A 26,581-nucleotide genomic window follows, 5' to 3' on the forward strand; every position below is an offset into this window, starting at 1 on the left:
GAGACAATACAGTTACAATAAAATAAAATTCAAGAGGATTAAGAGGGCCCTGCTCATAAGAGCCTATTCTCTAATACCACAGCTCCTAGCACCCCCCCCCCCAGAACAATTCTTTTCCCATGCTGCCCCCCAAATTCCTCCTCCCAACACAAATCCTCTCCCCCCTCAATCTCCTTGTGGTTCACCCCCCACCTCACATGACACCACAGTGCCCAGGGCAGCCGACCCTCCTTCCCACCCCTTTTACCGGCCCTGCACCCACCTTGCTCCATGCCCTCAGTGACACCTGGCATACTTTGCATAGTACATGTACTATACTACATGTACAGAAATCTGTCCCTACCATTAAAGGGACCTTAAAGGTTTGCAGTCCTCCTCTGGGTGGACTGATCCTTTAACCACTTGCTTACTGGGCACTTAAACCCCCCTCCTGCCCAGACCAATTTTCAGCTTTCAGCTCTGATGCACTTTGAATGACAATTGCGCGGTCATACAACACTGTACCCAAATTACATTTTTATAATTTTTTTTTCCACAAATAGAGCTTTCTTTTGGTGGTATTTAATTACAACTGGGAGTTTTATTTTTTGCTAAACAAACAAAAAAAGATGCAAAAAAAAAAAAAATCATGTTTAATAGTTTGTTATAAAATTTTGCAAACAGGTCATTTTTCTCCTTCATTGAAATGCACTGATGAGGCGGCACTGGTGGGCACTAATAGGCTGCATTGGTGGGCACTGATAGGCTGCACTGGTGGGCACTGATAGGCACGGTTAAGGTGGCACCGATAGGCACAGATAAGGCGGTACTGATAGGCACAGATAAGGCAGCACTGATGGGCACAGATAAGGTGGCACTGATGGGCAAAGATGGGCACAGATAAGATGGCACGGATGGGTGGCACAGATGGGTGGCACGGATGGGTGGCATGGATGGGCACGGATAGGTACCACTGATAGATGGGACTGATGGGCACTGATAGGTGGCACTGATAGGTGGCACTGCTGGGCACTGATGGGCGTCACTGATGGGCACTGGTAGATGACGCGGATGGGCACGGATATGTGGCATATGAGGTGCAGCAGTGTTGTTGAGGCAGATTGTGGGCACTTATAGGTGGCACTGTGGGCACTGATAGGTGGCACTATGGGCACTGATGGATGGCACTATGGGCACTAATGGGTGGCACTATGGGCACTAAGGGGTGGTACTGATGGGTGGCACTTTTACTTTAATTAGGTTGCACTGGCAGGGGGCAGGTGGGCACTGATGACTTGGCGGTGATCGGCTTTTTTTTTCTCCTCGCGCTGTCAGCGCGAGGAGGAAAAATAGCCGATTACCGGCTCTGTTGTGATCACATGATCAGCTGTCATTGGCTGACAGCTGATCACGTGGTAAGGGGTCGGGATCGACCCCTTGCTCCAAACTGTGATCAGGCGAGTCTCATAGACTCACTGATCACAGAGCGCACCGCGCGCCCCTCAGGGGGGCGCGCAGGCCGCTTGTGCACGGGACGACATCAATAGACGTAGTCCCAGGAAAGAAGGTCCGCGCTGTAGCCGTCATGCGGCTATATCGCGGATCTCGAACGGTTAAGGTGTGTTTATGTAGCTTTATGTGTTTTCTACAGAACTATCCGACCAAAACACATTTACTTTCTTCATTTGCAATGGAGAAAAAGTGTTGCACATAGACGTATGAATTTATTTACATTTCTTAGTATTATTAATATACTTCAGTACATTGCACATTAATGCAGGTACAGAAAATGTGGTGCTCATGTGAATGGGGCCCAATGAATTTTCTGTAGGGCCAGTCACTTACAGACAGACACCTGCTCCCCCAACCTGACAAGCACTGTATTCAGACAAGAATACATAAAAAGCCCTGTCTTTGCACGTCGGTCACAGCTGAGTTAATAATCTGGTCACTTGCCCTAAATTCCTAATAAGGGTCACAAATGGTCAGAACTGTCCAGTGTGTCAGTGGCTTGTGACCACCTGTGATTGAGCCTGCAGTGACGTGGGCGTGTGTGTCGCCTGAGCCCCTCGCCGTCAGCTGCAGCATATATATAGAGGAGCTAACCGTCCCAAATTTCCTGGCTTGACACCATGAGAGGACCAGGGGTTTTGTTCTGCTGCCTTGCGGCTTTTCTTCTTGTGAGAGCAGGTAGGAGACTCTTGATCCTTCGGCATATGCTTCTTTTGTTTTTATTTTTTCGTTTTTTTGTATTGCTTTGCGGCGAAGATAGGTTTACACATGGCTCTGGCTGCTGAGGAACTACAGGTCTCAGCATTCCATTCAGCTGACTAGCCAAACCAGTAGTCAAAGCCAGGCAGCTGACCGGGAGGCCACTTCCCAATCTGTTTATTATTTTAGATTAAGGCTAATGCAAAAGTACCATATACAGCTCTGGGACACTGGGAGATAAATCTAAAACTTATTAGCGAATACCTAATTCATAATTGTATATTCATTCATTAAAGAAACCGTACAACTGTTCCTGACCCCAAAGGACTAAAGGTACCCAGGTTATAAGGGCTTGCATTTGGAACGGGGGAACAGGAGTGATCAAACCCATAAACACTCATTTCTACATTAAGGAATATACAGAGTACTGGCAAATCCCTGTTAATCAAGAAAGAACAACAGGAATCAGCCCAGTCATTTTTCTGCCTGTCTAGTTGACTTGCTGACCCTCAGTGCTGGCCTGTATGTAGCAATCCATGGTAATAGTGTCCTGTTATTGCATCACAATGGTTTAGATTCTACGAAATCTCCTCTTGTATAAATTGCCTAACTTGGGCACCACTGTACAACATACATGACGCAAATAGAAGTCATTATACAAATTTTAATTTTCAACACTTTTACATCAGGATAAGGATCTTTATTTTCAGTCCAATAAGATTTAATATTTCAATACAAAAAGATTTCAAAATTCCAGTCGCATGGCTAAAATAAAAATCCTTATATTTATGTCAGAGCTTTGTGAATTTAATATTTTTTCAACATAAAAAGGGTTTGGAGAGAGAACCACATTCTACCATAGAAATTAGAACTTGAAAGCATTTCTGGAAGTGAACGAATGAAATTAAATTATTGCAATGCCATCTGGTTGATTATAAATAGTTACATAGTTGGTAAGGTTGAACAAAGATACTAGTCCATACTGTATTCTGTTTGTTGCTGTCTCTAAATTGCAAAGGGAAGACCTAGATTTTCGAATTTAGACCCTTGTAAGTATTTGTACCTTTAAACGATCCTCGGCAAGAAAGAACCAGTCCACCAAAAAGTGATATTTAACTAGAGGTGGATCATGGTGAGCTGAACCATCCACTGGCTTTTTATATGTCTTGAATACTCCTATAGTGAAATCTCCCAGATATAATTCCTGATTCTGAACCAGACCAACTGGGGGTCTTGACCACTCGGCCTTCCTGACAAGACCCAATTGGGGGTTTTGACCACTCGGCCTTCCTGACAAGACCCAACTGGGGGTTTTGGATTTCTTCACCCACCTCTGTGTGGTCCAGCTTGTCCTATTGCATTTTTCATAAAATACATGAAAAAAACAAACAAGGAGAGTGAGAACCCATAAAAATGATGGCAGCAGGTATGCAGACCTAGCAACCTAGCATAGAGATTTCACTAACAGAGTTCCCAAGAGATATAATAAATAGTCAGGTAGTTTAACTCTCCAGGGTCTATTGTACAAACTGTGAACTATCAGCATTGGGTGGACTGTTCCTTTAATATAGATCACCTTCACCATAAATACCCTATTCTGGGAATGTTATATATTCTTCTTATCTATTTGTTGTATCTTGGCCTTTAACATTTTGAACTGCTGGTTTTAGAATGCAAAGAAATGCAAAGAAGTCTAATATATATATATATATATATATATATATATAAAAAATATGCAATGATGGCATTGGAGTTCTAATTATATCTTATCATAAGTATCATGAGTCACTTACTCAGGTATAATGTCCTTGGATATAATTTGAACATGTTGGCAGCTATGGCGTGTAGAAGCTTAAAAAAATGAAGCAATGGCTGGAATTCAATGCATGTATTTCACTGAATCCTAGCGATAATGTGATCCCAGGGACTCTTCTGCTCCAAACATTATTAGGAGCTGAGCATTGGAACGGGCTGAGGGTGTTGAATAACAGAAAGCTTTTAATGATCCAAGAGGACTGCAAGTTCCCAATTCAATATCAAAGGGGTCATTGCTCATTGCCTACTTTTGATGAGGTGATCAGCATGTGACCTTAGAACGTCACCATGAAAGTTAATGACTTTACAGTAATAGCAAATTAAATTAAAAAACAATGTTAGCACTTATATACATGGGAATTTGTGAGTTTTGTTGCATTTATTGTACCTGCTGAAAGTTCATAGCATTGACCTGTGTTTTTTACAAGCTGTGTTAAAGAAGAACCCCAAGTCAACAAGAACTTGGGATTCAGAGGAGGGTAGTCATGTGATTACCAGTTATTTCTTTGCCACTAATCCAGACAACTGCAGAGGTGAAACTCTGGCACACTTCTGCCCACCATATGCCAATCTGCAGCTGGACAGAAACAGCTGAGAACCACTGAAACGATGCACACAGGGCAGAAGTATGCCAGGACCAAACCTTGCAGTTGAAGATCTCAGGACTGGAGGTGTGGTAAGTGTAACTACACTCACCTCTACATTTTACATTAAAGTTCGCAGTATTTTAGATGTCAACGATGACTCTTCAAACAGTATAGGTTCTAAAATTGTCAATCCTTTCTTTACTTTACTGCTTAGAGAGTCACTCACCTTTCCAAGAATGCAACCAATAAAGTTTCTTGTTCTGCATTCTAGTTCCAGGTCAGTGACTTAACAGGTAAGGAACCCAGAATCAGAATGACATAGTTACAGTATATCTTGGCAGAGACTAGTAACACTTTTTGGGTACCTCAGGGTAATTGGCATAAGGTGCAAGTGTACACCTTGCACTTTAGGGCACACTTACCAACTACCATGGCCCCCTCCAGCAATCACAAGTCCTCCTCCACTGCCATTTTTTTTTTGCAAACTCTTTATTTACTTTTTTCTAGGGGGCACAGAAAAATGGGGGGGGGGGGGGCACAACCTTTTGAGAAGACATATCAAAAGATACAGGTGTAACATGCATTCTAACAAATACATAGATTCCCAATACCTATGTGACCATAACGCACATGTGTGGCCATAGTGGGCTTCCCATGTATTCTTTAAGTGAATGTCTAGGGGGATGCATATTACTCTTGCAAATACAGTATGCCAACATCAGTTGAATGGGTGACAGGGCAAGTATAGTCATATGGCTTTAATGGTAAACATAGGATGGGCCTTTTTGAATTGGGGCAAAAAGGAGGGAAGGGAGTGGAGGTTATTGCCTTTATACCAGACCTTCTTGGTCTGGTGTGTTCCTCTTTGTCCACTAAGTGGCCAGTGATGACATAACTCCTGCATATGTGAGGTTAGGTACAGTTACATCCTGACACTTGGTCCTATTCTTGGCATACTACAGATGTTGGTAGTGGGTGGGGGTAAACTACAATGTGTATGCACAGCAGGTGGTGTACCCAAGAAAAAGTTTTTACAAAGTCTCTTCTACCAAAAACTCTACCCCGTAGCAATTTGTTTTTCAATTTAGTTTCACTTTAAAGGAGACTGCTACATATTAAAGCATATCCCCAAATTTGACTTTATTTAATGGAATCCCTGTGCATTGTGGGGATATACTCACCCTATCATCCCCACAGCTATTGGGATGTCATTACATAAAATGTTACCACCGCTTTTGTGAAAGCTGTATGATGTAATAGCTGTTACAGTGATGTCATTCATAGGTGTACATATAAAGCCTTGTTAGTATGGCTGATATGAGATGGATCTCTTTGGGAGGATGTAGGAACAGAATGTGTGTTATGAGTGCAAACAGTGCTCTCTGCATGTCTATCCTTGGTGGCAACTGGGATCAAAGGATGACAGCTGACAGCTACAGAAATATGAGGTGGCCCTGGGGTGTAAAATGACAGCTGGACCTAAGAGTGTAACAGTTAGAATTCCGGGTGGAAGGGCGGTAGAAGGAGTTAAAAGGCTATTGTACTTTCTTGAACTATCCAGGTTAAAGGGTTACTAATCTTTTAGTTTATGGTACAATTCTTAGGACTTGACCAACATCTACTGTTTCTCTCAGGAGCTGTGGTTGTAGATCTGTGTTGGGGTTTGAAGGGGGTCCTGTTCTTCTTGCATGTTATTTTATCCCATATGATATACTATATTAAAAGGAGACACTCAGTTAGTGAGGGATACCCTACCCACACCCTTTTACATGGCAACATTCAGCGTTCACAATAAAACTAGCGAATGTGTACCCATTCTGGCTGCGCCATATGTTATATTCCCCAAACTACCGAAAAGCTGTGTTGTACTTCACATACTCCAGTATGCCCCACCCAGCACACTGTGTTGTACTTTATATTTTACAGGTTGCCCCACTTTAACGCTGTGTTTTACTTGACTCCAGGCTGGTCCACACTGTACTCTGTGTTGTACATGACATATTCAGGCATGTACTGGCCATCGGGACTACCGGGAGTTTCCCGGTGGGCGGATGGCTCAATGGGCCACTCTGATGTAAGGGGGCTGGTGATGGGACACTCTGATGTGAGGGGGTGCTGATGGGACACTCTGATGTAAGGGGGCTGGTGATGGGACACTCTGATGTAAGGGGGCTGCTAATGAGACACTCTGATGTAAGGGGCTGCTGATGGGACACTCTGATGTAAGGGGGTGCTGATAGGACACTCTGATGTAAGGGGGTGCTGATAGGACACTCTGATGTAAGGGGGTGCTGATGGGACACTCTGATGTAAGGGGGCTGCTAATGAGACACTCTGATGTAAGGGGATGCTTATGGGACACTCTGATGTAAGGGGTGCTGATGGGACACTCTGATGTAAGGGGGCTGCTCATGGGACACTCTGATGTAAGGGGGTGCTGATGGGACACTCTGATGTAAGGGGGCTGCTGATGGGACACTCTGATGTAAGGGGGCTGCTCATGGGACACTCTGATGTAAGGGGGCTGCTCATTGGACACTCTGATGTAAGGGGGTGCTGATGGGACACTCTGATGTAAGGGGGCTTCTCATGGGACACTCTGATGTAAGGGGGCTGCTGATGGGACACTCTGATGTAAGGGGGTGCTGATGGGACACTCTGATGTAAGGGGGTGCTGATGGGACACTCTGATGTAAGGGGGCTTGTCATGGGACACTCTGATGTAAGGGGGCTGGTGATGGGACACTCTGATGTAAGGGGGTGCTGATGGGACACTCTGATGTAAGGGGGTGCTGATGGGACACTCTGATGTAGGTGGGTGCTGATGGGACACTCTGATGTAGGGGGGCTGCTCATGGGACACTCTGATGTAAGGGGGTGCTGATGGGACACTCTGATGTAAGGGGGTGCTGATGGGACACTCTGATGTAAGGGGGCTGCTCATGGGACACTCTGATGTAAAGGGGGTGCTGATGGGACACTCTGATGTAAGGGGGCTTCTCATGGGACACTCTGATGTAAGGGGGGTGCTGATGGAACACTCTGATGTAAGGTGGTGCTGATGGGACACTCTGATGTAAGGGGGTGCTGATGGGACACTCAAAATGTAAGTGGGCCGGTCTGGATGAAGTCCAGGGCCAAATTTCTGTCCCAGTCCAGCCCTGGACATATTCCAGGCTGGTCCACTCTGTACTCTGTGTTGTACATGACATACTCCAGGCTGGTCCACTCTGTTCTCTGTGTTGTACATGGCATATCCAGGCTAGTCTACTCTGTTCTCTGTGTTGCACATGAAAACCCAGGCTGGTCCACTCTGTTTCCTGTGTTGTACATGACATATAGAGACATACTTATTTTGTACCCCACATGGTATGTTATATATTTCAAACCTCCCAACTTGAAATGCGTTGTTGCTTATTTAATTTATATTACTATCACTGTATAGTTCAGGAGTACTACACCTGGGGTATACTTATATCTTGGGGATGTGGGAATCACATGATGGGGATATGGGACTGAATAATGTAAAAACAGGGTCCTCTGCATTACCGAACCTGAAATTACATGGAAAAAATCAACTTGTGTCTAATAACATGCAAATACCATTGTACCTAGACCTCAGTTAATTGCACAAAAACAGCAAACAATCTTACTAGGTGTGGTTAGTTGGTGTATTTGTGATTTGCTATTTTATACACATTAATATGATAAATGTTGAAAAAAAAGTGTAAGCTCTTCTGTTCTTAGCTAACCTTATGTCAAGTAAATTTGATATCTTTTGAAGTCAAACTGTCCCTAGTGCAGTATGGAATGAATAAAAGGTTAGTTGCCATGGGCAGAATAAGCAGCTCTTGTCAGTTAGTCCACCCAAAAACAATATTCAGTGTATAGTAGGTGCGGCAGAGTTAAACTACCTGATGGTATCCTATATCCATCAAGGGCTCTATTGGTGAGATTTCTGGGCTTTGGTTCCTAGGTACACGCACCTTCTGTGGCCATTATTAGGGATTCCCACTCTGTGTAATTTGTTTTATTGATTTTATTACAGAGAATGTAGCAAGAAGAGCCAGAACACACAAAGGTGTTGGCAGGGACTCCAAAAATTCCCAATTGAAAAAAAAAAAAACAGGGAATATGGCAGGAAGATCTTATTGATGTAGCATCCAAGCCAGGGGCTGACTCTGCCCACCAGGCACCACCTATGACCAAAGCACCACTTTTTTGGTGGAGTAACTTTTTCAAGTTGAACCCTGGGGAACTGAGAAAAAAACACCCTTATTGGGGATCTTCTTTTACTTTTTTTTTGGGGAAGTGTTTGTTTTTGCCCAGGGTACCACTAAAAATCTATATTTACTTACCTTACCCTTCACATGCTCCTCCTTCCATGCCACTGGTCCCCCAAAGCCTCTTTTCTTTAGCGCTCCATCCAGTGGCCACAGCCCTGATGTCATCACATACAATGCAAGTCCAAGAGTCCTGCATTGTAAGGGAGGATGTCGAGGGCCAGTCTACAACTTGGAGCATCAGAGAAAGAAGGTGAGTGCCGGTTGCCCCGGGAGCAAGGGATATGGTGAATAAAAATGATTTTTCCTGGTACCCTAGTCAAAATGAGCATTTAACCCTTGCTGTGTGGATAGCCCCAATGCAAGGGTAGTTTATTCAGTTCCCCTGGAGTTCTGTTTAATAAATATGGCTGCATCCAGTGGTTCAGGCTTAAGATTCAGTTTCAGCCAGGGAAAGAGAGGATTTGAATATATCTCTGTAACAGCGCCAAGAAGGGCTGAAAAGTGAAAGTAAGATAGAAGGGGAATTTCGATATAACAATGTCATACAATATCTGCATTATATCATTGCTTTATGAGACAACCATGTGTCCATTTCTCCCACAGAGTAACTGTTAAATGTTTGGGGAGGCTAGAATTACAAAAATAAAGTGTTTAGTGCCTGACTGTCCCTTGTGTTATTTGGGATTCCCTAATGGTCTGCTTAAGGCTTGACAGCCCAAATCATCTACAATGACCAGAAGTCTGCCAAAAAATGTTGAGCTTATGAAATGGAAACCATTAAGGGGGAATTTATGTGGACTGTAATACTCGGGTGTGTTCGGCGGCTCTCAGATGCTGCATGCACATGTGTAGAGCAGACTCCGAGAAGTTGAGGACCTCTAGTTCTTAAGTAAGTCCTTCTCCTGGTCCTAAGTGGTATTGCACATGTTGTTTTAGCAAAAAGGTAGAGTTTTTTTGGCTTTTTTGATGTTTTATTTATAAAGGTTTTACCATATTGGGAAAATGTGATAGTCAGTGATGCCCCCTTTGCTATTTCAAGTGAACTATGCAGGGCAAAGCAATAGGTTCTGTAATGCCCTCATCCTCAGCAGCACCTATTTATTTTCCTTTTTGCTCCTTCGCCCCTCCATTCAGCAGGGTGAGGAAAGACAGTCCTGTGTAAACTCAAATCAGATTGCCAGTTAGAACTTACACAGGGGTGACTGTCTACCAGTTGGCATGTGACAGTGCTGGGCCAGTTAGCAAGCACTGGCACTGTGATATGGGCTGAGATGATGTTCCACACTTGGGAGTCTCCATTTTTTTCCATACTCCCGATGGCTGAGCAGAACAGTGGGGGAAGCTAAGTGAAGGGGAATATATGCTTATAGGTTTAATGAGTTTAAAAACTATCACATTGCTTTGCCAGAAATTAGAAGAAGTTAAAAACCAGGCTGCTTAAAGCCCATCTTTCTATAATGACTTTACTTTCTGTACCAGTAATCAGAACTGCACAACACAGTTCTAAAAACACTACAGAAAAAAAAAATGTTCTGCTAAGTGCTGCTAAATAAATCTTTAAGGCCCCATCCACACAAGACGTCAAATGCTTTTACAGGCGTTTTGCTTTTTTCTGCCTCTAAATGCCCCTCTATGTTGGCCCATGCGTTTTTGCACACATAGGACTTTACAGGCATTTAAAGGCAGAAATTAACCCATCACTTACGTGTTCAGAAGAGGAATATTTGGGCAAACGCGCATAAAACGCGCAGTAGCCATAGATGTGTTTAGGTGTGTTTGTATATTAATACATTTTAATGGCTAGAAAAAATGAGTATTGTGGCCAATAGAATGTATTATTACCAAATTAGCAAGCTTGCATAAACACGCATGCAAAATGCGGCTTTAGGTGCATATTTTTAGCTGTGCTTTCCTCCCCAGGAGCAAGGGAATCCAAGGGGAAAAAAAACGTCCTGTGTGCATGAGGCCTAAAGAGTTCTGAAAGGATACGTTCGCCTTTAAAAAAATGAAATAAATGCACAATTATAATATTAATGTAATATAATATAATAATAATAATAATGTTTACTTAGGAGCATGGAAAGCATAGCACCAGTGATCAGAAGATCACTGGTGCCATGCCGGGCTCCTACAGACTGTCGGAGAAAGCTGTCTGCCCAGGGGGCGGCCCAACCATTAAGGGCACACAGGCACCACCCCCTCTATCCACACCACCCCCTATATAATTAATAGATAGATTCATGCATAGCACGAATCTATTGACGGCCGCTGCGGCCACCCCCTATTCATATGTCCGGCCCCTTTCAGGATGCCGGGTGCATGAATTACAGGGGTGTTTTTTTGAAGCACCTGATTAGGGCCATAGGCTCTAATAGGCTTCAAAATAGGGTAGACTCGTGGCGCAGATCATTGCACTCAGAGCCCACCCAGGTGTGTTTGAAAAGCAAATTAATATTCGCTTTTCTAACATTGAATGGCCTCTCCGCCAATCAGGAAGTGCAGGTCTGATACCCATTTCCCGATTGGCTGAAAGGTCAGACGATCCTATTGGATGCCTAGAAGGAGGGGGATGCAGCTGCCAGACATGCTGCCCGCCTGCTTCCTAGATAAGGTAAGTGCGGGGCTTTGATGTCCCGACTGTCCTCTGGGGGTGGGGGGGTGGCTGTTTGCCGCCCCCCCCCCAAAAGAAAAAAACACCAGCCGCCACTGTGTCTGGTTAATTGAGAACTACAAGACGACAAGGATGTTGATACTTGCAGTTCATTCATTCGCAGGACTCTGTAAATGAATGATGCATCCATGTGGGAGGAGCCCCACAAGGCCACGTTCTCTTCAAAAAGGGACAACTGGTACGGGGAACTTCTCCCTGTACTGCTGTCACACAGAGGCAGTGGATCGCCAAGTGGCTGCAGGAGAATGTTACATGTGCCACCCTAAAACTAGATGGAACATGTAACATGTTCCCAAAGGTAAACTTATCCTTTAAAGGATAACTAACCGAATGACAAAAATTTTATTTATGGGTTTTCCCATTCTGTAAGCTGGACTCAAACCCATGGAAAGGGAAGGGTTAAGTAAAGACCCGGCGACCTACCTTGTAAAAAATATGCCAAGAAAATTCTATGAGAAAGGCTCCCAAGAGTATCAGACATGGTACCCAAAGACCTGGCCCATAGAATTGGCAAGTGTTGAATAACACATACCCAAGAGGCTTGTGTCGCTCCATCAGTTTGCTGGGCCACTGGATACGTGGAATGGTCACTGGGGATTGCGGTGTTGGTGACCGGGAATTTTATAGTAGTTTTATATGAAGTAGACTGGTGTTGAATGGCATTCCAAAGCACAGTTCTTTGAGTGATGACCTAAAGATAGCAATAAGGAGCTGAAATAACATCTTTAGTCTTCTGAGCGTCTGTCACAGGTGTTGTCACATGTTCTAGTGTACAAAATGGCTGATGCTATAAAGAGCCAACAACCATAGTTATGTAACCCAACGAGCTATGTGTAACTTTACATTCTGGGCAGTCCTAAACTGGTACATCTGTTTATGTATGCTGTGGGTCGTCGTCCCACTGGGGGCCCATTAAAGAAGAACTCTGCTATGCAGTATATCTGAATTAGCAACACAACATTGCATATTGCCCTAGGGCATCCTGCAGTCAAGAGCACATTAATTCTGAGTGACTTTAGCTGCTTTTTGTACTTGATACATTGTAAAAAATTGTAAAAAATAATAGGTGTATTCTAAAATAAAACATCATATGTGTTACATAAAAAGTGCATTGGTAAAGCTGTAACTTTTTTATGATTGTTTTACAGTTCTGACATCTCAAAGCCCAATAGATATTAGCAAATGTGCTATATGTAAGAGGGATACCAGTGATAAGCAGCTGGATTCTGGAGATCGGAATTCTTTATTAAGCTGAACTTCAGCCTTACCTTCAGTTTTGCACAGATGTACAGGCTTTTTACCTGTACTGGAATTGCTTTCTCTGATTTCACTGCACACTGTGAGCTTCTCACAGTGTGTATTAGAAGCTGCTGCATGTCAGATAGCGCCCATCTCATTTCCTAGCTGAAGGACATCCAGCATCATCTAGCAGCTCTGGTCTCTCCAGGCTAACTGTCTCTGGCCCACCCCTTCATTCATTGAATTTCATTTTTTTTTAAATTATGGATGATCAGCATCAGATGTGGGCATTACCTAGGGCAGTCTGCATGCAAATTCAGTCTGCCTAGGGACTCTCACTCCCCCAGACTGACATCTACCCATCAAGACATTTTGATATTCGCATAATCCTTCCCAGGAGCCAGCATACTGCTTGCTCTGAGGCTGGTGGTTCTGGAAGCAAGGTACTGTGCCATTTTCCAGGAAGCTATGTACAGCCCCCTCCCACCAGCCATGATCTGTCTACATTGCATAAAGAAGCACAGAGACCAAGCAATGTCTAAAATAAGGTATTTTATAAAAACAAAAAGATTTTAATAAAAATTTTCATTATCGCATTGATAAGGGGAGAAAGGAAAAACCAGGAAAGGTGGAAAATAAGCAGACTAAGCTTCAGATTTAAATCTCTCTGAGGCCTGGGTTCGCACCTATGCAAATTGGATGTGGGTTTCTCTGCATCCAATTCGCATAACAGAAGATTATGACCAGCTCTCTATGGAACCAGTTCACACATCTCAGCAGCGGCTTTGGTGCGAATTGCACTGGAGCCCTGTGCGTCTTTTGGTCAATTTCAGGTCCAGATTCTACCCAAAATTCATGCTGAAATCGGACCTGAAACGGTGAATGGAGACACACTGGACTCCTGCTGTGAGCGGGATCTATTGTGAACCCAGCCTTACATATTATCCTTTTGTTATGCCCTCTGTGGTAATTAATCAAATGGACCCCCTTGAGCAATTTTGGGATGGTCGCAATAATAGATATGATATTGATTCTACCACACATTTTCCCAAAAATATTGAATGTTTCCATTAGGTGTGTAAGAAGAATGGTGCAAAGGTTGAACATACAGCTTGTAGGTCAGATGTGCATGCGCAGTCTGATGGTCTACAGGCACCAGAATAGGGCAATAGGATTATAAACACGAACATATGGATAAGTGGGAATGTGTCATGAAAAAGGGGAGGTGGAAGAGATAAGTGGTGATGACAGACAGTAGTGTCCAGGAAGGGTTTTCTAACCTGCCCAATAGACCAGTCCCCAGACAGTGGCTGACTGGCAGAGTTGGGGGCCTCCTTCAAAACGTGAGATCCTCTCTGGTGGGTATAGCTACATAGCAATAGATGTAGTGCCTCCACTGTACTCTTCATTCAGATCCACCCAGGACAAACACTACAATAATAACGAACAACTATCATTCCAAGCTCCATAAAGATATTCAGTAAATGTATCCCTTCTTGGGTTCCGCAAGCTGTGGTAGTGCCCCGAGTTGATGATTTCTCACAGAAGGGTATGCATACCTCCCAAAATTTTTAGATGGGAATGAGGGACACCTACTAGCAAACGTATGTAGGCATAGGGCCTGCCCCCTGCCACACCCCCTTAAAAGGAGAGTTAAAGCGGAGGTCCAACCTAAAGTGGACCTTCCGCTCATTGGAACCCTCCCCCCCCCTCCGGCGCCACAATTGGCACCTTTCAGGGGGGAGGGGGGTGCAGGTACCTGTACAGTACAGGTATCTGCACCCACTTCCGGCGTAGATTCTGCAGAAGGTATGCCCCTTTCCGCAGAATCTACGCCCCTTTCCGAAGGTCCCCCGCTGCCTGCTGGGAAACACATGGATCCCAGAGACAGCGGGGACCATCCTTATTGCGCAGCGCGACTCGCGCATGCGCAGTAGGGAACCGGGAAATGAAGCCGAAAGGCACCACTTCCTGATTCCCATACTCAAGATGGCGGCGGCAGCACCCGACAGACGATCGAGAGATCGGCTTCGGGTGCCGAGATCGCGGGTGGGCTGGGCGGACTCCCTCTTTAACCAAAGAAAAGTTTAATTAAATCTTCGAGATTTTATTTTTACCACTAATATTCCTTTATATTGGCTCTTAAAATTTACAAATGCAGCAATTTAGAATTTGGATGGAAGGTTCCAGCACTGGCAAACATTTTTTGAAAGATAAAAAGTGAATTTTATATACAACTATATGGATCAGACCAAAATGAGGGACAAATGAGGAGGAAAGAGGGACAGAGGGAGATTGCTCCAAATCAGGGACAGTCCCTCCAAATCAGCGACAGTTGGGAGCTATGGGTATGTGTCTACACAATATCCATTTTATTTTATGGTACATTTATGCTTCATTTCCTTCTGTAGGCCCTATTTTTTTTGTTTGCCAAATGATATGTCTCAAAACCTAATGCCACGTTTCCATTTACAAGCTTAATATTCATTGTGTCCTGCCTCAGTTATACATTTAGTGATGGCATACAATAAAGCCAAATTTAAGTAAAAAGTACAGGCCCACGATATCCTGAACAAAGGACAGGGGGAAAGCCTTCGAGAGCCTGATGTCTTCCCTTACAAGCAGCCTGGATTGTACCCTTGCTCGCCCTTGGGTAAATTTAGGATGCCATCCGCTCCCTCAGGCTCAGCGCTCGTAGCTGATCATTCTAGTCAGCGTGCTAAGTATGGAAACACTGCTGTAATTGTATACCGACTGGCTCAGCACTGCCAGATCCCTATTCTCTCCTTCCAGCAGCCATTCTGCTTTGCTCTGTCCCTGCATGGTCAACTGGTCCTGAACCCCCCTCCTCCTTCCTGCGCACTGTCACTTATGCAGCAGCTGCTCCCCTCTCACACAGCACAGTTGTGGATGGTGGCTGTCTCCTTTTAAGGTTATATTTCAGCCTCAGACCTCAGTCCGTCAGGCAGGAACCAGCTGTGACTTAGACTGAAGACTCCACAACTTTCTGTGGAGCCGAAAATGCCTTTGCGCTTAAAGGGGAATTTTCTTCATTTGCATTGTGTACATGTTCACCTTTACAACAGTTTGGGGTTGTAAAATATCATTCTTCATAATTTTGTATTATATTTTATGACCACTCCTCTCCACTTTTATAAATTGTATACTTTGGCGTGCTTCTGCTTTCTCCACTATTCTCTAACAGTAAAATAAACGAATTCATAACGTGGAACTTCACTACCCCGTCTATACCTTCCTCTGCGTTGCCATCTTCAAAGTTCTTGCACGTGTGCAAATATGCTGCTGGTCTAAACCAGGTCCCAACTACCTGGCAGACTCTGGGGGCAAATCTGCACAATGTGCATGTGTGTGAGTTTTTCTGCACATGCACACATCACCACCAGTTCAGGTATGTGAGCACTCTATTTGCCGGCAACGTTTTGTGCGCATGCACAGAAAATGATGCGCATGCGCATATGTACATACCTCCCAACATTTTGAGATGGGAATGAGGGACACCTACTAAGAAACGTATGTAGGCATAGGGCATGCCCCCTGCCTCACCCCTTTAAAGGAGAATAAACCAAAAAAAGGGTTAATTAAATCCACAAGGACTTTTTTTTTACCACTTCTATTGCTTTATATTGGCTTTTAAGATGCACAAATGCAGCAATTTAGAAATTAGATGAAAGGTTTAGCACTGGGAAACACGTTTTGAAAGATAAAAAGTGCATTTTATATACACCTATATGGATCTGACCAAAATGAGAGGGAAAGAGGGACATTGCTCCAAATCAGGGACAGTCCCTCGAAATCAGGGACAGTTGGGAGGTATGGATGTACAGTACACTGCCTTCTGAGATAGCTGTGACCTAGCAAACCCAGGAAGCACTAAAAACACCCAAAAGGTACACATTTTGATACATTTTGTTTGAATCTTTGTTAAAGGGCGGTTGGAATGATCAAAAAAGAAAATTGTGGCTATAAGGATTTAAAGTGGTTAAAGTGTTACTAAACCCAGGAGCCTGCATTCACTATCTCTGGTCCCCCACAGTACCGTATATACTCGAGTATAAGCCGAGATTTTCAGCCTCTTTTCTGAGGCTGAAAGTGCCCCCCTCGGCTTATACTCGAGTCACCGCCGTCTGTCTACCCGATCAGCGTGTCGAGCAGACAGACGGCGGCCATTCAACTATTCAAAAGCCGCGCCTCCCTGTCTGTGATAGGCGGAACACTCAATTTCCCAGCAGTCAGTGGTCCGCCTATCACGGACATCCGCTCATCCTCATACTACGGACGTGGATGAGAGGATGTCCGTGATAGGCGGAACACAGACTGCTGGGAAATTGAGTGTTCCGCCTATCACAGACGGAGGCGCGGCTTTTGAACAGTGGAATGGCCGCCGTCTGTCAGACGAGAAGAGGTGCGGCGATCCTGGTCGCCGCATGTGCAGAAGCACACAGGCTCGGGACGCAGGCTCGGGACGCAGGCTCGGGACACAGGTAGGCTGGACACACAAGGCTGCACACACAGGGATGGACGGACACACAGGGATGGATGGACACACAGGGATGGACGGACACACAGGGATGGACAGGCATGTCTCACCCTCGGCTTATACACGAGTCAATAAGTTTTCCCATTTTTTTTGTGGTAAATTAGGGGCCTCGGCTTATATTCGGATCGACCTATACTCGAGTATATACGGTATACAGAACATGGAAATACAATTGTTTTAGTAAATATAAACTGCTAAATACCTTTCCTCAACCGCAGTATATAGCAGTTGTCTGACTTCTGCCAGTGTCTGGTTAAAGCTTGCAGGAGGAGTTTTCATTCTCCTCTGACTGTCCTATGAGGCTGCAGGACCCACTGTCCAGACAGTGCTGATTGGCCCTGTGCTGATCACATGCACTCTCCCAAGAAAAAAAGACCTCTTCACCAATACACACCAAACTGAGCATGTGCAGAGTGCAACCCCAAGGCTCTGTACTATCAGGAGATGGATTGGGGACTAGGGAAGAAGGGGAGGATTGGAGAAGACAGGATCAAACTGCCTTTTTACACAATGCGGAGGATTAACCCCTTAGGTTCCACAATGAGGATAAGAAGCATGCTTTACTGCATATACAGACTGATTTAGTGTTGTGGGTTTAGTAACACTTTAAGGCTTAAGGCTTTTTACCTTAATGCATTCTATGCATTAATGTAAAAACCTTCCATGGGCAGCACCCCCTAAATCAGGGGTGCCCAACTGGTGGCCCTCCAGCTGTTACAAAACTACAAGTCCCATGAGGCATTACAAGGCTGACAGTTACAAGCATGACTCCCACAGGCAGAGGCATGATGGCACTTGTAGTTTCGCAACAGCTGGAGGGCTGCCGGTTTGAGACCCCTGCCCTAAAGACTTACCAGAGCTTGATCTTAACCCAGTGCTGCTCTATCTCTCTCTCTCCCCTCAGTGGACATGGAGGCAGCAGTGGGAGCCATTGACTCTTGCTGCTGTCAGTCAAGTCCTGTAAGGAGGGAGAGGGGTGGGGCTAAGCCACATTGAATTTTCCAATAGAGGCACACAGCCCGGCTGCTCTGCACAGTGAGCAGACAAGAACCTGTGAATGACATTTAGTTTGCCATAACCTAATATGAATAAAAAATAAAATACTTGTTTTTTTCCTTGTTTATCAACCTTTGTTGCCCCTCTGTGCTGCTGATTTCCTGCAGCCTCTTTGCAGCCACTCTTCATCTACATGCACTTCGCGGTGGATGTATGGAATATCCAAGGGAGCATTTTCTGTTTGGTTGACAACAATGGACCATGCCTGCATAATGTGTGGTAAAACAGCCACTTTGTTGTCTCCATTGGAAGCCCATGTGACTGGGTGACAACACAGGAGCACAATGTGGGGACAAAAGGCAGAGCGTTGTCACTGTAGAAAAGGAAGTGTCTGAACAAAGACCTTCATGGCAGGATAACAAGGTATTATTTTATTGAATCCTGCAGATTTAAAACTAATAAAATGTACTTTTAATATTACATTAATGTGCTAAACTTTAAAGTGGTTGTATACTCCATTTTTTAACTTTTACCTACAGGAAAGCCTATAATAAGGCTTACCTGTAGGTAAAAAAAATATCTCCTAAACCTGTACGGTTTAGGAGATATTCCCCTCGGTATGCGCCGCTGACTGCAGCGGCGCATGCGCACAAGGGGATTCTCGGCCTGAAAATCCGGCAGTGGCCGGCTGGCCGGAATGAAATCTCCCGCGCGCATGTGCGGGAGTGACGATATCGCGGCTCCGGCCACTCACAGCACCGGAGCCGCGATATCCGGAAGAAACGCAGAGGGAGCATGTCAGCTCCCTCGGCGTGGATCGGGCCAGATGTCGGGGCCTCGTTCTAAGGTAAGTATTTCATAATGAGCTAGTATGCGGTGCATACTAGCTCATTATGCCTTTTGCTTTGCAGGTTTAAAAAATTTTTTTTAAAAAATGTGCGGGTTTACTACCGCTTTAAATATACTTTAAATACAGCTGCACAGTGAATAGGTTTCATTTTTGTTTACCCACGTGACCACTGGACCACTGAAGCACCCTAAATCATAATGCATATTTGCATTAAATCATGAGAACATATGGTTCTATTGGTCCTTTAAGGTATTTTTCTATCTGAGTGTATGCTGAGTAGACATGACCAGAGTAAGTGAATTGACCTCGCTTCCACTTACTACTGCTGCAATCTGACCAGGGCAGTGGGGTTATAGGAGGCCCCTATCATATGCCACCATCTTGGCAAGGCAACTAAATGAGGTTTCGTCATACTGATGACACACCATTTTCAGATTTGGGTCCACAAGACCATTACATAATAACAAATAAGCGTGCAATTAATTTTGCTCTGCTTAATTTATTGATGTAAATTTTTAAAAGCAAAAAATGCAAGTTAATTTAATTAGAAGGACAGCAAAAATTAAAAACATGAAAGGTAATTGTAACAACAATGCTAATACTTTTTTTTTCATTATTATAATTGCTATGATTTACTTTTGAATCACCAACCTATAATGCACTTCTGCACATCAGAAAATAAAAGAATAAAAATGTAAATCATTAATAAAAACATGCATTGGAGCAGAGCACAGTAAAAGAAGATGGATCTGCCTGAATACGCTCGTAACGTGTGAGATGGGGAAGACTATACCATATGTAAGGGCAAAGGCAGACGGTCAAGGGAATATTCATTGGTTGGTATTCACTGATTGGGATAGAGAGGACTATGAGGCAGTTCCCATGAGGTTGGTTTTGAGTGTTTATTTTTTCTCTTGACTTTTAATGGTCCTTTAAAATACCATATGTGGAATGGGTGGGAATCTCTGTAGTGGCTAGTTGTTAGCAGGAAAGAAACCTTCTCTGCATGTAATTTTCATATCTACAAGTATCTAAAAGAAGTGGAAGGCAATTACAGAGGAATTCAATGCTTGATTTTGGGGAATGTTTACACTATTCAGCATGATACTTTGCTGCAGTTAACTAAGACCTTCCCAATATTCTATGCACTTAGTCGTTTTAGGCTGCATTGGGCTGAAGATGGTCGCTTGTAGTGTCCCCAACAAATATTACTAGAGGACATCGGTTCAGGAAATAGTTGCTTTAAGGATTAAATTTGTATTTCAGTCTACCATTATGAGTAATTTCTGGAAAAAAAAAAGCTGGCTCAACTTGGTGCCTTGAGTCACTATAATATCTCTTCTGATACTATAAGGTATTGTTTATTTCTTATAATGAATGTAAGGAATGTCATTGAGAATACATACTATGACATGCTTTCTTCTTCCCTCCCATATGTAAGCAGCCTTGTGAACAACATTGAGATCAAAGGCATAGGGGAAGGGGAATCAGATACGGTTACCACCCATGGACATTGACACCTAATAGTAATGGTCAGTTGGTCAGAGAAGGCCCCCTACCCTATCTAAGTTTGCTGCACAAAAAAAAGGTTAGGTAAAGAAAAGGTGATGTCCCCATCCTTAAAGGGAGATCATTTCACAGGATTTTGGATGCTTGGTGCACTCCCTAGGAACTCATCAGAAGGATGGTGACTTTACACGCAATATGGAAAACAGAGGAAAGGTAAATCTAGCTATACATGTAAAAATTTCTCTCATTCAATCCAAGTTGAATAAGAGAAATCCATAGATACCCCCATCCACGCCAAGCAGTGTGGATGGACGAATCTCTTGTTGCCAGCTATTGTTTACTAACAGCTGGTACCCGTCAAAATACCTAAACAGTCAATCTTCAGTTGATTGGCTGCCATCACTTTTTGGATAACTTTTTTCATCTCCTTTGATTCCTTAGTCGACATTTGTTAAGCCAGGTGCTGCCAAGTCTCAAAATTGGTCCAATTAGTAAAACAGCTGCTGCCCCTTTCTTTAGAGCTCTGCCTATCTCCACATGCTGATTATAAAAGGGGGGAGGCCTTTGCCCACTCAGACAGGTGCATGGAAGAGAAGACACAGACAGGGCACAGCATATACGGTAGTCTCCAGCCACATCACAGAGCTGCTGCAGCTACCAGAGAGTGCATTTCCTGTCTCTAGTAATATTCCACATGTAGAGAGAATTTTGTGTATGGGCTCTTACCTGTGCAGGTATGCTATGGCAGCCAAAATCCTGAGTTCAGGATTAGTTTAGAGAGAAGACTGAGCACTTTGTTTTGGAACTTTTATGCTGAGAGTTTCCAGTAAAGCTTTTGAAACTTTGTCCTTGCCTGGTCTAAAGTTACTTAAAGGGGGTGCATGGTGGTAATGATCCATGGAAGAATAGGGCCTGTAATGCAAACACACAGGGTGAATTTGTGGCATGTCATTGCTAGGGGCAACAAGTACAAGAGAAGGATGATATGACAGCCAGACAGCAGGAGAGTAGTACTGGCAGGGGTGACGGGTCTCATGTATAGAGAGGGGAGCAGTTCATAGCCTACCCCCAAGCTGTCTGTGCCCCAGAAACCGGGACTGGACCCACATGCCGGAGACCCTAGGGACCTAGCCCTGCGGTACATAAGAGAAAAGAGTTAATTGTGCACACGCATGGGGTCCACGCTAGTTCCTGGCGGGACACTGTTCTGTCACTGGGAGGGAGGTGACAGAGTCAAGTTGGACTGGTGGAATGGGACACTGCTCTGTGGTCTCTCCTTCAAAATGTCACATCACAAATATGTGTATGTATTGTGGGAATGGGAGGCACCTGTATGACAGCTTCAGGTTATGATACAGAGACACCGGGATGTGTATGGCTCGCTTCTAAGTTGATGTGCTGCCCATAATATTGATGCCACATGAACACGGCCCTGCCTGTTCTTGTGCATTAGCGAGCACATACACCAGAGAGCCTGGAAGATGATGTTTCTGTGTCAGGGGTATAGCTATGTGTGATATTGACCCATCGAAATATCAGTTGTGGCCCTTTGACTTTTCTCCATCTTAAAGACAATCCTGCCATTTTGACCTATGGTATTTTAAAGGTAAGTATGTGCAGCTGATGGGGCCAAAATTAAAGTGGACCTATTGCTTTTTTCTACATAGGCAAATAAAAAATTAACTTTACCTCACCTACCTTGTGCCCAAATGCACATGGGAGGCTTATAGGCTTGTTGTCAGAATCTGCCAAAGTTCATGACCTCAATAGGCCTTCTACTTATCTAATGTCTGTAGATACATTTAGGTCATATGGGGAGGTTTGTAGCATGCCAGGAATCTTGAGAGAACCTCTAGAATAGTTCTATTTGAAAAAAATGTATAATTGTATTTACCTATTAATTACATAGTTACACAGTTAGTAAGGTTGAATAAAGACACCAGTCCATCCAGTTCAACCTGAGTGAGTGTCTACAATTGTCCCTATCCCTGTACATTGCACTCTCATTGCTCCCTACCCTCAAGGAGCCCACAATGCAAGGTCCCCATTCATATACTAGGGCCAATTTTTGACAGAAGCCAATTAACCTACCTGCATGTCTTTGGATTGTGGGAGGAAACCAGAGTACCTGGAGGAAACCCACGCAGCCACAGAGAGAACATGCAAACTCCAGGCAGGTAGTGTCGTGGTTTTGAACCAGCGACCCTTCTTACTGCTAGGTGAGAGTGCTAACCACTACACCACTGTGCCGCCCGAAATGCTCCATGTTGTCTCATGAATTAAGGTTGGTCTACCCAAACACTGAACTAACTGTGGGCAAGAGACAGATCCACTTTACTAGACCCAGGACTAGATTTTCCACCCCTGGCTATAGTTTTTTTTCCAGGTCTGGATTTTTTCCAGAAGGCCTGTGCCTATACATGACACAAAAGTCAGCGTTTTCTGTACAGTTATTATCCACACATTTAAAGTGTTTGTTAACCCCCTAGAAAAATAGAGATCCTGTTCCCTTAAAGCAGATTAAACAGCACAGTGCTCTTGCTGTCTAATTTGCCCATCTCTAAACTGTAGAAAAACCTGACTGATCCTGCCACTTCCTGTGTCCCTCACTCTGGGCTGACCACGGTAATCAGGGCTGCTGAGCCCTGACCACTGTAGTCAGCGCATGTCCCTCTGTCATCCGCAGCCCTGCTCTGTTCTCCTCTCTCCCCCTCACCCCCTCCTCCCTGCCTGTCAGCTCTGTGTTCTGTGTCTCTATCTCCTCCCTCCCCCTGCCACTATTAGTATAAATTAAAAATTAAAAATGGTCACTGGCAGCCCCTCTATTATAAGCATGTATAGCACACTGTATAAATCTTGTATAAAAACGAGGTATGTAAAAACCTTTTAAGAGCAATCTTCAGGCCTGTTCTGTGACTCGTGGCCGATCTCTAGGGCTACTGCAGGAGGGGCTGAGCGGCCATGTGACCTCCCCGGCTGACCTCAGATGGAGATCTTGGCCCCCACTGCAGTAGCCCTGTTTCAGAGCTGTACAGCGGCTGTGAGTCACCTCACCAGCCTGAATATCTAAGGCTGGGTTCACATATGAGCCGTATACGGCTCACAGCCGGGGTCTGGTGCATCCTGGTTCACTGTTTCAGGTTGGATTTCAGCCCGAATTTTGGGCTGAATTTGGACCTGAAATGGACCAAAAGATGCACAGCGCTTTTCTGCAAAACACACCAGACCTGCTGCAGAGATATGTGAACCAGCTCCATAGAGAGCCAGTCAACATATTCTGCTATTGTGAATTGGATGCGGGGGAACCCACATTCAATTCCCAATGGTGTAAACCCAGCCTAAAATGGTATTTACATGCCTTGTTTTTATAAAAGACTGTGTGCTATGCCTGCCTATAATAGAGGGGCTGGCAGTCCTTTATACTTTTGGGTTAACAACAACTTTAGGCTTATTTACACATTTCTAACATTTTGTAAGGTGGTTCTGATTAGTAAAATTTAAAATTGTTCTGCAAAAGAGATTAACCTAGCAGAGGGTGTTGTTTTGGACTCCAAAGGCTGTGTGCCTACAGGTTCCAGTGAATAAAATCTGGCCCACACTTCAATAAAGCTAGCTAGAAGACTAGGTGGTAATGACATGTTGTGTCCAATGAGAAATAGAGAGAACAAACATGTAATTCATCACATCCCATACAGGATAGGAATCACGCTTTTAATGAGTGCTAATTTACAGATGACACCATTATCCACATGTTTCAGAAACATCCAAGCATCAGGCACACCATGGTAGATCAAGGAAACATTTGATCTACAATGTGAATATAGGCCGCAGTCACATTCCTGTTGCATAAACAAGTTAAATACTTTGTATATCTCCAAAAGGAACCATCACCGTGGGACTCCTCCAATCCAAGCTCAATTGGATAACAATAATACAAGATACGGATCACTCCATTTTCATAGCAACATTTTGGACCATCGACAGGTCCTTTCTCAAGCCTGGACAACACTGGTCACTATGAAAATGGAGTGATAGTTGACTTTTTATGATCTGACATATACACAACAAAAGAGCTATTTTAAACGTATACTGGGAGAACCCCAGGATGCAGATTAATTTTGGAGATATATGTCGTGAAATAACATGTCATCGTTTTCTACTATCAGTTCCAGTATGTAGCTTTGTTTAGTTTGTATCACTCGTGCTGCATGATTAGCGGTATCCCCTTTCTAAATTTCAGCATCTGTTATTATAACAGTAATTATGAAACATGATCTGAGGAATATCCTCTAGAAATGAGAGAGATCAGCATAGCTTGGCACATCTTGGACATGCTCAAGAAAGGGCATTTCCCTGTGGCACTTGTCCTCTCAGAGTCACACTGGGAACTGGGCCTGGGAACAATCTTCAAACATACAAAAGGGGATTATCATGTCAATAGAACTTGGAGAAACTCTTTTGGAACCTATATGGTCCTCAAACTCTTCATCATCAGCTTTTTGGCTGTGCGTTTTGACTTTCTTTTTTGAACCTTATTTTGTTTAGTAGATAATATGTAAGCATTGTTAGATCAATTACAGAAATATGTGAGTTTAGAACAGAATTTCTGCTGAAGACATTTCAAGGACATGCATCATTCAAAAAAATAGCAAATATTTAAGAATAACAATTCAATTATTTATTTTAAACTATTATTTAGTTTTAAAAATGAGTGGAAAATACTACAGGAGTTGGGACACATAGCCCTTGTACACGCGGTCGGATGTTCCGATGGACAATGTCCGATAGGACCGTGTTGTCGGATAATCCAACCGTGTGTGGGCTCCATCGGACTGTTTCCGACGGACCAAGTTTTCCAGCTGGGCTATAAAATTTTCCAACAACATGATCCGATTGGACTATGTCCAATTGTGTGTACTGAATTCCGATCGGACAAAGTGCCACGCATGCTCAGATCAAATTCCTAGACCAAAGCTATTGGCTACTAGCCTGAACGTAGTCCCATCGTAACGAAATTATGTCATCACGTTCTGAACGATCGGATTTTCCGACAACTTTGTCCGACCGTGTGTGTATGCAACAGTTTCGGACAAAATCCGCCGGACAAAATCCGTCGGACAAAATCCAACGGATTTGGTTGTCAGAATGTCCGACCGTGTGTACAAGGGCTTACAGTTAATCAGTAAAAACCTAGGTAGACAGGAGCAGAGTCAGGAACTAGGATAGGGAATTATAACACAAAGACAGATATCTAGGGTGACAACACTCACTAAATGCACTGTATCTGTGGAACATTGTCACCCGAGGTTCTCCTGATTTTGGACAACAAACAGTTCCACCTCTCCTAATCTCCGCTGCATAGACAGTAAGTGTTCTGTAGTTCACAGAAGAAAGCTGATAACATTGTTTGAGATTTACATTCACTGCCCAGGAAGTTGCAAAGACATTATTATTATTATTATTATTATTATTTTTATTATTATATAGGATTTATATAGTGCCAACAGTTTACGTAGCTCTTTACAACTTGGGGGTAGGCAGTACAAATGCAATACACTTTAAAGTGGTTGTAAACCCTTACAACACACTTTGACCTACAGGTAAGCCTAGATTAAGGCCTACCTGTAGGTCCAAGAAATATCTCCTAAACCTACACGGTTTAGGAGATATTTGCCGAAAGACAGGCACCGCTGTCTACGACGCATGTGCCATAGACATCGGCGCGCAGGCGCACTGAGCTCGCCGCCGTCAATGGCGATATGCCACGCGTTGCGGCTCCCATGCGCATGCGCGGGAGTGACGTCATTGCGGCTTTGCCGAGCAGCGAGACCCACCGAGAAGATGGATGCGCCGAACCACAGGGGACAGCGGTGACACCGC

General features: G+C 44.0%; 1 protein-coding gene across 2 annotated transcripts in view; it reads left to right on the forward strand.

The window, feature by feature from the left end:
* The first annotated feature begins 2,033 nt into the window (after positions 1-2,033).
* The window catches only part of SRL (sarcalumenin), a 92,387-nt gene continuing 67,839 nt past the window's right edge, over positions 2,034-26,581 (forward strand). For both annotated transcript variants that reach the window (XM_077449263.1, XM_077449264.1), the window contains exon 1: positions 2,034-2,169. In XM_077449263.1, the coding sequence (XP_077305389.1) occupies positions 2,112-2,169 (58 nt within the window). In that variant the 5' untranslated portion in view covers positions 2,034-2,111. The remainder of the gene's footprint in view (positions 2,170-26,581) is intronic.

Source organism: Lithobates pipiens, unplaced genomic scaffold (genome assembly GCF_037356315.1).
Source record: "Lithobates pipiens isolate NorthernLeopardFrog02 unplaced genomic scaffold, aLitPip1_a1.2 Scaffold_22, whole genome shotgun sequence".
NCBI classification, from domain to species: Eukaryota; Metazoa; Chordata; class Amphibia; order Anura; family Ranidae; genus Lithobates; species Lithobates pipiens.